General features: G+C 31.5%; 2 protein-coding genes across 19 annotated transcripts in view; both read right to left on the reverse strand.

The window, feature by feature from the left end:
• The window catches only part of LOC141452593 (zinc finger HIT domain-containing protein 3), an 11,226-nt gene extending 7,687 nt beyond the window's left edge, over window positions 1-3,539 (reverse strand). For 5 of the 9 annotated variants that reach the window (XR_012457480.1, XR_012457479.1, XR_012457477.1 and 2 more), the window contains exons 1-5: window positions 3,284-3,538; window positions 2,810-2,891; window positions 2,617-2,701; window positions 2,401-2,549; window positions 179-356 (exon numbers count right to left, since the gene is read on the reverse strand). Coding sequence is in view for 2 of the 9 variants with exons in the window: in XM_074124896.1 (XP_073980997.1) it covers window positions 181-356; window positions 2,401-2,549; window positions 2,617-2,701; window positions 2,810-2,819 (420 nt within the window). In the remaining 7 variants the exon portion in view is untranslated. Of the gene's footprint in view, window positions 1-178; window positions 357-2,400; window positions 2,550-2,616; window positions 2,707-2,809; window positions 2,892-3,283 lie in introns of all 9 variants that reach the window. The other 4 variants (XR_012457483.1, XR_012457482.1, XR_012457481.1 and 1 more) reach the window with 2 other exon arrangements.
• A 2,794-nt stretch (window positions 3,540-6,333) lies between these two features.
• Window positions 6,334-13,243, reverse strand: part of LOC141452598 (TOX high mobility group box family member 3-like) — a 268,943-nt gene continuing 262,033 nt past the window's right edge. For 9 of the 10 annotated variants that reach the window (XM_074124899.1, XM_074124898.1, XM_074124905.1 and 6 more), the window contains 5 exons: window positions 13,018-13,098; window positions 12,499-12,705; window positions 10,044-10,181; window positions 8,719-8,891; window positions 6,334-7,854 (listed from right to left, as the gene is read on the reverse strand). In XM_074124899.1, coding sequence (XP_073981000.1) covers window positions 7,803-7,854; window positions 8,719-8,891; window positions 10,044-10,181; window positions 12,499-12,705; window positions 13,018-13,098 — 651 coding nt within the window. In that variant the 3' untranslated portion in view covers window positions 6,334-7,802. Of the gene's footprint in view, window positions 7,855-8,718; window positions 8,909-10,043; window positions 10,182-12,498; window positions 12,706-13,017; window positions 13,099-13,243 lie in introns of all 10 variants that reach the window. The other variant, XR_012457487.1, reaches the window with a different exon arrangement.

The following is a 13,243-nucleotide window of genomic DNA, read 5'->3' on the forward strand; positions in this document are numbered from 1 at the left end:
CATCCGATTGATTATTTTTTTTTTATTTATTTTTTTTTTATTTTATTATTATTATTATTATTGATTATAATAATAATTATTTTTGATCTCGCAATTTTTGCCAGAAATATGTTATATATCATAATAAACAACTTATTATTATGACAAGGTAAATAAGTACATGGTAAAAGTAACCAACCATTATTCTTTTTCTGGATCTTGAACTACCTTCAAACATTCATCAGCAAACTCAACAAATATCGGTTCTAACATGGCTTCATGAATCATTTGAGTTGGATCATCAGCATTGTTTACAGCTTCAAGAATGGTTTTTAAATGTGGATTCCCCACAATATCTTTTAATTTTTTATTATGTCCTAAAAATATAAAAAAAATATTCAATTACTCTTAAACATTATTCAAATGATTACAAAAGTTAAAAAAATATTATCTTCATTTTAAAGCAAATGATGATGTAAAACACTGAAGACAATGGTCACAGAGCTAGTACCTGCACATTGCTTTCTTTTTCTACAGTGAAAAAGTCCAAATTTCACATTCTTCCAAGAGATAAAGTTATAAAAGCAACATTTTTGTTTTGTTTGTAATAATAATAATCATTTGTTATTCTAATTCCTAATTTCTTTATTTAGTCTATTTGCTCAATTGGAAACATTATTAATAAATTAAGGTATAAATGAAACTTCAGGCACTGGTAGTTCCCTATGAGTTCAAACCAACTGTATTCCGTATTCAATCTTCATTGTATAATAAATCTTGATTGGCAGTTTATAATTTAAAAGCACCTCCAGGACTTTTAATGGCGCGAAGGCATTACACGCCTTATTAAAACTGGCTTGAGGTATCAACTTTGGCAATTTTTTTTCTCTTTTTCCATAAAAAATAAAATTTCTTTAAAATAAAGCCATATCCTTGTTTATAAGTGTCAGTTCTTACACAACACAGATCTTATAGATTTCGATACAGAAGGAGCCTAAAAGTATAAGACAATCACGAAGTGAAAGAAATAGTAGTAAGAAGACGTATAGAGATGAAGATGCAAGCACAGTTCAGGTACATTAACAAGAACAAAATCAACATTTCACGAGTACAAACTCCTTAAGAAATTATTACAGCCAAGTCGCAAAAAAAAAAAAAAATAATAATAATACATAAAAATAACAATGTAAAAGTAATTAAGGAGCCTAGAATTAGGAATTGGAATGGAATTCAATAAAGCAATGAGTCAGAATCATTGAGAGAAAATGTATTTGGATGAAAAATGATGCGTCATACATTTTACAATATTGATTTTAACACCCAAAGATAGGGCCAAAATAGTGGTTCAGTGGAAGAAGGAGAAGTTACAATTGATAAGGGATTGTGGCACTACCAAGAAAAGGTGCAAACTGTTATCTGTGCAATCAACTTGGACTAAAAGACAAGATTGTGAGCTCATAACAACATTGTGAGAGAATAGAGACATTCGTAAAGCAGTTGTCTCTCTCTCTCAATAAAAGTGCAAAACGAGACATAATATATGGGGTGTTTAAATGAAACTTCAGGCACTGGTAGTTCCCTATGAGTTCAAACCAACTGTATTCCGTATTCAATCTTCATTGTATAATAAATCTTGATTGGCAGTTTAAAATTTAAAAGCACCTCCAGGACTTTTAATTGCGCTTGAACCTTATTCGTTACTCTCCTGATCAGGCTAGAGCTTACGTTTCATGTCTTCTTTTGTCACAATAATTTGAAATGAAATCAGAATAACATAATAATTGATGCCATCTGCCATCCATCATAACCCACCTCTTTTTGAATGTATCAGATATAACCTCATTGTAACATTTCTTTTCATCCAGAGAAAATAATATCAAAAAGAATTAAAGGGTAAATCGTATTTGGCACTCTAACGTAAACGGTTTCCTTCAGAGGTTTAATTAACTTTAAACTGTTTGCCTCATTTTTTCTTCCTAAAACTAAACTGAAAAACAAAAAGAACTCAAAATTTCCTACAAATAGGGACCAGAGAACTCGAGAAATTTATAAAAACCGATTTACCAAGCAATATGTGTTTTGCATTCTTTTTTTTGGCAAAAAAAAATCATCTGAATCATCTATACAATTTAAAAAAAATCAGAAACGAAAAATGGAAATATACAATAGAAACCAGAAGGAATGAAATACAATATATATACTTTGACTACACATTGGTGATACTTGCGATTTAGTTCATAATCATTTTCTTTATATCAACAAATTAAAAATGAAAACCAAGTCCAAAATGGGAAACGAACCAAGAACTACAATATTAAACACTAGGTAATGAGATAAAGGACAAATAGCTTTGACTTCCTCGCCACCAGCAATAGGAACGTCAAGGTTTATTAATCAGTTGTAATATACAAAATTTCTTACTTAATAGATGTAGTTTACCAAGCGGAATGGTATCTTCTGACGGGTACAAGTAACGCTGATTGCTTGAACTTTGTTTGTTTAACTCATCACTTTCCTCTTGCTTATTGCAACCTTCCAACTTATGGTGCTTCCAACAGTTAGCCGAACAACTAATAGAAAGAAATTTTAAAAGAGATTTCTTTATTAACAAACAAATTCTACAATAAGTTAACTTACTAGGGTAGCCTGCAGTTAGGGCATTTGTATTTGGCGTATTCGTCTTCGCTGCTGCATACTGTGCATATCCTTCTAATGGTCATGACTATTCTAAACAATATCAAATGGAGAAAGAAAAAGTACCGAATTTCACTAAAGGCTGAAAATCTTACTTTCACTTAAGTAATACTTCAATAAATGTACCATTACTGACCCGTAATCATCAGACAGTTGCAGTTACAATGTAACCTTCCTTTACTTTCGTCAAACGGTACAAGTTGTAAGCCTGCCTGGAGCTGTGTGGGAAGGGATGATACCATCCAAACATTCAAATATGAATTCATAATAAACTATTTTTAAGAGTGATTCTTTGAAGGGTTCGAAATTTGGTTCAAATCAGTTATTCGTAATACCGAAATGATCTTTTGAAAGGAATTCTATGATAATGCAACATTCATTTTTACTTAAGGTTCAGTGTAAAAGAAATTTTTTATAAGATAAAAAATAATTATTAAAAATAACCACTCAATTGGTTTGGTCTGGAGATAAGTTTAAAGAAATAAATAAAAATAAATATTAACTAAGAAATTAGATATTCGGCGATAAATGTTTGAAACTTTTGATAAATATTTATATAATAGAAACTGTTATGTTTTTGTTTTACTCAATGAAATTATAATTCATTTACCTTGTTCAATTTTTTTCAATTTGTTAAATAATCCAGAGGTAAACTTATTATTGAAATTACTTTTATTAATGTAAAGAACAAATTAAAACCCCCAACACATCACACAGACTACTGTTACGATGGAACATGCCACTAAACTAAAACAGTAGGTTAAATTAAAATATAATTATTAACAGAGCCGAAGAATAACGATAACAGCCGAATACATTCGGGTAGATGTACATAGTTGAAACAGATTGTGGAAGGTAACAGGCGGCTAAGCAGGATGGGTTCTGACCCATGTAAGATCTTTGTGTTAGTGACCGTTTTTCTAGGAATTACCTCACACACACAAAGATTTTACATGGGTTAGAACCTAAGGTGCCTTAGCGGCCAGTTACCTTCCATAATCTGTTTCAACTGCAACTACCCGAATGTAGTCGGCAATCATCGGTATTCTTCGGTTCAGTTAATATTTATTCAATTTAATCTACTGTTTTAGTTTACTAGTTTGAAAAGGTAAATTAGCATTAGGTTCAATATTTATTAAAAAAGATACATTAAACTTGTTGCACTCGTTTTTAGATTACTCAGTGCATAATTCCCTTCTTAAAATATAGAAATATTTTATCATCATTCCAGTTACTCTATTATTTAATATAAATAATTCCATTCCAACCCAGATAAAGCTTTTAACATTTTACTTATTACATTGTACTTTTAAGTGACTAACTTGAGAGAATAGGAATACATTAGATTGTATTTGATAATTATTTCTTAAGGCTTAATGCAAGTTATTTTCTTTAACTAAGGTAAGTATTGCAATCATACCAAAAATTCATTTCTGGAAATAACCGTTTTTAACCCGAAAAAAATAAATTTTTCCAGAACAATTCCATTAAAGGAATTCTTTGTTGAGAAGGTGGCTATTCTTTCTTCTAAAATAGCATTGTAGTATAAAATACTACTCTGAGTTTTTATATTATAAAGCGTAGTTAAGTTAGATGACTTGATTAAATTCCGTGTTAGCAGAAAATTCTATAAGTAAAGAAAGTAACATATCATTCAATGGATTTTAATATAACTGCTCAAGATATTCCACGCCTTACCTCTATCCCTAGAAATTTATGGATATTTATCGGTCTCATTCGCGACACTATCCAGCTATCTCATTTTCGACTTGTCTATCTTTCTTTTCTCTTCTGACAATGAACAGCACTTATGGGAATGACAGATTTTCCATCCTTACAACCTGCCCATCGCAGCCTCGTCAACTGAATATACTTACCAATGGAACGAATCCAACTGTCCTTTACTGGACCATATATCCTTAAAAATTTTCATTGCCCTGCAGTTTCATAATAACATTTTATAATGCATTTTACCTGCAGCTAATATAAATAAGTAACAAATATTTTCAAATATTTAACGTTCAAAAGATTCTAATTAATAATTTTTAGAAAATAATGAGAAAAGTTTATAGTCATATTTTGATTGAAAAGAACCATTACTGTATTTACATATTTTGTAAACATCCTTTAATTTTCAAGAAATGTTAACATTTCCAAATATCGACATTAAAACTACTTCAGTTTATATGAAATGTACAATATCTGACCAATTTTACCATGAAATCAATGGTTGTATTACTATGCTATCTACCTACGGTTTTTAAATTGTATTCAGTTACTTTTGAAATTAAATTGTATTTTGTAAGTATTCATAAGAATTGATAATTATCTATCTATGGATGAAACTGATTTTTAAAAATTATATTTCCTTTATAAATTTAAATTGTAATTAAACTTGATCTAAAAGATAACAGATAGATAATACTACCTTAATTTTAGAGTTCTGTTCCAAATTTATACTTAACTAATTTTAATTCATGTGAATAAGTTTGTATAGGTGAGTTGGAATATTTCAGTACTTGGGTATGTCGGCGAGAGAATTTCAGTTTTTGAAATAGATAACTAGTTTTTTACCTTTGTTTGAAATTATCATTTATCCTTTACCTATAGCTAATATAGTTTCAAATATTTAAATTAATGCTAAAATTTAGCAACAAAAACACATTTGCTAGACTTTGCCATAGTTTACTTTTAAACAACCTCTATTTACCAATTTCCAATAAACCAATGTTTAACTTTTTTTTATCCCTCTCACTCTCTATTTTCGCTAATATCTCACCTAATGGATCTTGTTAAAAATAATTAATGTAAACTTGAGTTGTCCCCTTTAAACTGATCCAATTCTCAGTTAGAGAAGAATGGATGATATGGAATCACTTCTTTATAAACTCTAAGAATATCTACAGGGAACTAACTTCCAAATATTCCTACAATTTCAGGTCGTAAGATATTGAACTCGTGCTTTAAAGTTCTCTTAAAATATGAAGTATAGGATGATCTACCACTTAGGGTAGGACTGTTTCTTATAACAAGTCTGAGTTTCTAGAAGTCGTTTATGGTGTTCCAATATGAGGTGGGGCTGGGCTGCGCCTTAAGCACCACCTGCCTCTAGATAGCTTCCTCTAGAAGGCGTCTTCCCCCTCTGCTACAGGACGGTTGATATCTCCAGTTGAGGGAACAAGTTATCGAAAAAACCCACATCGTTCCTTGTCCTTGCTGACCAGATAGTAATTTGCTTCAGGCACCAGTAACATGACTTGGATAGCATCACTATTGATACAGCGTGGGATTCTGTCAAATGATAGTTGATGTCCGATAGGCTCTTCCTGGCTACCAAGTCTAAATCCCAACACAGTATTTGACAGAATTTAACGGTATTTAATGTATTTCCTAGCTTCGTGGGGATGAGAGCTACTCCTAACTCCCCCGAGGCCTACGATGGCAGTCCTCTACTCTAAACAGGTGATTCGGGTGCCCACGTTTTATTCTTTGGATCCTCCGGCTCTTCCCACGGTCGAACTGTAACAACACTTTAGTTCTGCATCAAGGGTCCCAATAAGTTGATCTAGTGTAATGAAAAATTGTATCGGCTCGATCCAGTTTTGAACCCTTCAATCTAGCCATAAAAATAGACGGAATAATTAATTAAATACAACACAATAAGAGTTTTTAAAATTTTTATTTTTCTTATAATTTACAACTATTTACTATATTATGGTCACTGTGCTTCTAATTGTACTGTAATCTTGATAAAATATGTTTTTAACAATAATTTTTATATTATAATTTTGTTTTCTTTTTAAAATTAAAGAATCCCAAGACAGATATTATTTCAATATGTTTACAAAGACTCTATAAAGGTGTAGGAACTTTTTCACATAGGGCTGTTAATTAGGTTAACAAAAGTTCTAAAATTATATAAAAACAAATTTTATATTTTAAAATCAGAAAAATGAATAGAGTAAAAAACCTACACCTTTAACAATTGCTTTTAGTTCTAGGGATGTAAATCCTATGCGAATTTCTTGAGAGAAGTTCTGTGCTAATCATTGCAGTCTGGGTTATTATAAATTATTGTACAAAATAAAACTAGGCACACAAAAAAATAAAAACAAAAATAAAGAAAAAAAAAAAACAATAAAATAATTTAAAACATGTAAAAACAACAACAATATCAACATTTGGCAATACTGCACTGGACCAATACAATACTTCCGTGTTATTACAATACTAATACAAAGAATCTTTATAACTTTATTATAGTACATAAACTTAAAAATTAAATCAACATCATGAGCATATATATATATTTTTATATTTTATTTCTTATTCGTATAATTTTTTTTTTTTTGTTTATTAAGTTTATTCTTTCCTTTAATGTGATATTTGCACATAACTAAGATGTTTTATACAAAACTAGGTTGTACACCTCCGATGATATACTCAATTTGTATAATTTCATTTTATTACTTTATTTAAATATATATATATATTTTGTTCGATTTTTACCTTTTTCTTTTTAATTTTCTAAATACTATCGGCTAACTATTTCATTAGGATTAGTTAATATTTCATGAAAACAAGTTTATGACATGCAACAGGGGCGTAATATTATACAAAAAATTACCCCAGAAATAAAGGTGTGAAATATCTGATGAAACATAAATTTCTTGATTATATATGAGAGATATAAAAATTCTTTAAAAGTCTTTGTCTAGTTATTGCAAAAAATCAAGTAGATATAAAAATGTTAAATACATATGTAAAATTACAAGTATCCACAATTTTTTTAAATTTTTTATTTTTACATATTATAATTAAAGTATATTGAAATTAATCACATAAGTATTTTATGCTCTCTATATAATCAAGATATATTTTCTTTTCTTATTTTTGTTAAATACACGTTTCATAGATTCACCTTAGTGGGCGCAAAGGGGTATTTTCTTCTCAATGTTTATATATATAATTTTTTTTTTTTTTTTAGAACAACACAAAAACTTGATAATTTTACATATATGTCGGCAATAGAGTTGCCAAACAATATTGGTAATAATATAATATCATAGTATTAATATTATTTACACGTGGCCACTTTATTATATTTATAATTAACCACACTGAAATGTCTATTTCACAGCCGCATTCTGATTAGACGCTACCCAGGAACTAAAAACGTCCCTAAAAAAAAAAAGAAAAGTTAATTAATAAAATAAAGTATAAAATGGCAACAAAGAAAATATACCAATGAATTGTTTACATGAATATTTACCTAACTTAATATTATTAAGGAAAGAAAAAGATGAAGAAAGATTAAGAAAATGTTCGGCAAGTGCTACAGAAGAAATTAGATTTCGAAAGGAGTTGCTTAATGGCGAAGTTTCTAGTAATGTTTTTCTTAAGAGGATGCTACCTGGCAAATGGCCAGAGATGAGAAGGAGATGTACCTTTCCAGTGAAATAGAAGAGAACATAATCACCAAGAAGATGCAAAAAGACATGCAACAGAGGCGTAATATTATACAAAAAAAATTACCCCAGTGATTAAAGATGTGAAATAACTGACGAAACATAAATTGCTACTTTGGCAACTTAAACAAGACTTAATCAGCCAAGAGACTGGCAGCATTAAAGCGATAATCATATGAAAGGGTAACAAATGTCATTCATAGATAGAATGTCTAAGTTACTATCAGAATTTAAACTCTCTCTTTGCATATTTCACTCTGGAAGGCTGTGCAGGAAAATATCTGAGATGTTTTCTGAGATCGCTTTTGTAATTTATTTATTCATTAATATGTTTCAGTAGTTTACTACACAGAAAATGAAGAATTTACAATGCAGGATCCCGTAGTATGTGATATGACACTGACAAGACAAATTGGTAGGATGCCCGGATCTCGACATTATAAATAAATAAATAAAAAAAAAAAAAAAAAAAAAAAAAAAAATGAGGATAGCTAACAAGAAACCACATTCTTTTTGCCTTTCCAAGCATTTTTGATTAATTATAGAATATAAATTATTAAATATGTAAAAATTTTACCTGCAATGCGTGACGACACATTCGTTACTACAATACTCGTCTTCCCACTCCGAATTGACTACGGCAGGATTTGGGCAGCCGCTTCTGATGCAGTGATTGTTTGATTGAGGGTGGGATGACGAAGGTGTGTCTCCACTCATTGGCTGTTCCCCGGAGGGCCCGCCCCCACCAGCCTGTAACACCACGACCACTGAACGGATAATTGCAAAGGTTTTTAACCAACTTATACATAATCATATATATTATAATAAAGCAAAAGATGCCAACATCAGAAATACGAAGAATTCAGCTTTAACTTTAATAAATTGATGAACTGTGTTTGAAGATATTCCGAACATTGGAAATTAAATATTGCAGGCACAAAGATTTTTCTTGGTCAATAATGCAGAATCAAAGAGACAGCTTAAGTTATTTTAAGTCAGTTGATTTTTTACTGTCCTCAATTCTAATTTAGAGCGAAAAATAAAAAGTTAAACTAATTCAGAAATTGACAAAATATCTAAAAATTTGGCTTTGGTTTTACTTTATGTTCTTTTAAATCTAAAACTTTTCACTAATTCATTTACAATATTAAAAGGAAGACAAATAAATTTGATTAAAAACCAGCATTGATGTGAATTCAATCAATAAAATTCGTTAATTTATCTTCAACTTCGATAAATAGAGGCCCTAAATAGTGGCCTTTCAAATTGATTCTGTCGTAACATTCAAAAACTTACACACCAACCCGAAACGTTTGACATAATGCATCACAAAAAATAAACTGTCTTCATGAACCAATCCTCAAATTTTATCAGAATTGTGATATTTGCCACAAAAATTGTTTTATATCCACCAAAAGTTGTTGAATTGTAGTATAAACTACATCTTTAATATATTTTACATTTAAAAATAAATATTACTACAGTTATAAAGAGCGAATGCAAATATTTTTATATATTTGATAATTTGTCTTTTTTTTTTACAAATTTTAATTGTTTAATTCGCGAGAATTTTGTCTTCCCTTAACTTTATGAATAGGAGAGAAATGAAAAACCGAACAAGCTTTAATATGGCGGACATTTTTATTGTTCATGTAAATGGCGGATTTGACCCAGCATTAAACAGAATGCGACTACACAATGCATTACAAATAAAACGAAAATGAAACTGGAATTTATAAAAATTAAGAAAATAATAAACGCGAATGAGAATGAATGTTATTGTTGCTCCATACTAATCAATGATGTCACTGTTATTATCTCTACTACAAAATCTAGAGCCTTCAGAGAGGAATAGAAGATTCCTAAACTTAATCAAAATAAGATTAATTTATTGGTAGTTACCTGTTGTTGTTGTTGTTGCAAGTAACTATTGTTAGGATTAACTTGGGACGGGGACTGTTGCTGGGGCGGCTGCATGTGTTGTTGCTGTTGCTGTGGCGGCTGTTGTTGTTGCTGCTGGCCCATATGCCCCATCATTACCTTAAAAAAGAATTTATTAAAATCTACTCCTGCTTCCAACATTTACAAAAAAAGAATAGGAAAACTAACAGCATCAGACTCTATAGTCATGGATTGACTTTGGGTGTTAATCATTTTAAATAGGACACTGCAAGAAATTAACAAAGATCGCACACAACTCTGCAAGCAAGATGATAGAATAAATCAATTCACTTCTACACAACCCGGTACGATTCAGATCGTATTATTACACGAACAGAATGCAGTATAAGCACAACGTGCACTGTTTCAACTCCCACTTCCCACAGCTCATGTGTTCAAGGTTAGACAATGGCAGCAGTGCTGCTACCTAAGGTTAACGATTTTTTGGACGCATTCTGACGGAGTTGCCCTGAAGTATCCGACTCAATAAGAACACTTAAATTTTTATTTCTGTTTAAAGTCATTCAAAATAATATTTTATATTCGTGGACGTAAAATTATAAGAATAAATATCTCTTACAAGATTATAATATATGTTTATAAGCATAAATTCTTCATATCTTTCAGAGGAAGTTTAGATAAAATATTCATTTTTTGGGGGGAAAAAATTAAAACATAAATCCCCTTGAGTGAACCAAATTCTTACTCAATAATACAGAACTCATTTAAAATATTAAATTTGTGCATCATAATACGATTGCAACACTTTGTCTTAAAAGGAGAACGAGAAGAAATAAAAAACTAAACAAACAAATATTATTATAAACTTTTGGGTACTTGTAGGGTCATTGGAAACACAATTTAAGACTGCATACTAACTTTTAATTAAGAGCAGCACCAATTGCTTTCAGAAAGTTTTAGAGTTTGTAATACACCTTGCACTTGGTGCTAGGGAAGGAAAATCTAAAAATTTGAAAACATCAACGTTCTTAAAAACATTAAACCACCCAAAAGCTGAGTGACAAATAGTAAATGCGTATTGTCAGTCAGAAAGTGTTGCTCCCCTTCGTGACATAACATTAAGAGGGAGGAGGGTAGGAAGATGTTTCCAAGCTTACAGTGAAATGAAAAGAAACAGGACCGGAGGAAGAACGTATCTTCTCTCCTGGAGTATTATGCCATTAAGAGCAAGGATTAATGTGCTTTTAATTGTTGGTGAACAATTAGGAATTATGAAGATGAAATAATTAGCAGCTGAGTGGCAAGCCATCTACATAATGGACGGCTAGCACTAAGTGTCGTAATTGTGTTCAACACTGTACAGGTCGAGATGCACTACTAGGTTTCGCCAGAACTATGTTTAGTTAGTTCAGGGAAAAGTTAAACTTAAAAGGGATGCTATAGACTACAAAACTGCTTTAGAAAAAGGATCCATATTAGCCTTTTGTGGAGTTAGAGTACAGTGGGGAGAGATCCAGACACATAAGGCACATTTGGATATTATTCTGTTAATAATAACAATAAGTTAAGGCCCAAGGCGCCAATGAATTCAAACATGACGCTCTTTAAGGGGAAAAAATTAAGGTGATGAAGTACTGGCTTCTAGATGCGGGAAGATATTTACTCTCTAGGTGATGGTCTCCAGCATTACGTGCGTTTCTTAGAAAAGAGACAACAGGTTCTCAAGATGAGGAAAAGACTAGCAGCAAGATATAAACCTACATGCATGGGCATCGTCTAGCAGTCTTGCGGAGTAAATAAGGTGACTATTTCCCTACAGGACGCGAAGCATTTATAATAATATTAATTCGAATACAGACTGTGCTGTAAGCACTAAATTCGTATGCATTTATATCGAAACTGGGGCTGGGCTGTTCCAGCAGTCTGAAAAGTTTCTTTTAGTATGGATTTATTTATTTTTTTTTTTTTTTGTACAAGGTCAAGAATGAGAAGGCCGGAAGGATAAGATGGCTACATTAGGTGCAACAGGATTCATACATCCTTATAATGGGCTCAATGATTAGTCAGCAATCTATAATTTTGATTAAGAATGCAGACAGCGCTCATAATAAAAAGATTTTGGTTCTGACACGATCATCTCTCAGACGATTGGTTGGATACCTGATTAGGCACTGTGGTTTAAAACTACATTTTTCGTAATGGGGCTCTAGAGCCCTTGTCTAGAGTTGTCAGAAAGAGGAGGAAACTCATTCACCTAGCATGGATTGTTAGGTTGTGAGGATAAGGATTTTCGATCGGAACAGGATATCGTAGGAAAAGCTTAGGAATTTTCCCTTTAATCAAATTTAGCTCAAATTTGGGACTGAATTTTTGTCCTATTCTGGCTTATGTTGCTGTTAGAAGCACGGTTTGGCCGATAAAAAGTACAGATGATATATAAGTTGAGAAATAATACCTGTTGCATTGAAGGCGGTTGTATGGCAGGCGTAGGACGAGCTTCAGGCGGAGTTATCATATGCTGTGTCGGTTTCTTGATATGATTTTGTTGTGGTGATGGAGCTGATATTGGCGGCGAAGGCAAACCTGTAGGTGGTGAATAGCCACTGTATCCTCCGCCATAACCTCCATAACTGCCGTACATCGGCTCTTGTTCGTTTCCGCCCTATTAACAATATAAATAAATAATAGCAATAATACGTATTAAGCTATTGAAGTTAGAGTGGTTGTGAATGTGGATTTGTAGACGAGAAATCCCCAGATCGGATTCCGAGTCTAGCGACTTTTTATTTGTTAGCAAAAATTTTAATAATAGTTAAGAATGTGCTTCCGCCCCCGTCCACGACACTAAATGGGTAGTTGGACACGAAGCCCCGCCTGGAAAAATAGCGATTACTGTAAGCTATTTAGTTTCGAAAGTATAACAAAAAGAAAAATGTATTGCTGCATATATAATTGTAGTTTTTACATAACAAACCTTGGAGACGAGGCTTGCTCTGTACGCAGCAAGGGCCTTTAAGTAATCTTTCTTTGCAGCCTCTGTCTTCTTCTTGTAAACCTAAAATAGAATACACACACATGAATTTGATAATAGGAAGTTTACAGAAATTATTAATGACTTCTACATAATCTGCGGGCAACATTTGCGAAATAGATTAATCCAAACTTTTCCAATAGATTCTAGATTTGAAAAGTAACAAAAT

Source organism: Rhodnius prolixus, unplaced genomic scaffold, assembly GCF_049639745.1.
Source record: "Rhodnius prolixus isolate KJV_2025 unplaced genomic scaffold, Rpr scaffold_3, whole genome shotgun sequence".
NCBI lineage: Eukaryota > Metazoa > Arthropoda > Insecta > Hemiptera > Reduviidae > Rhodnius > Rhodnius prolixus.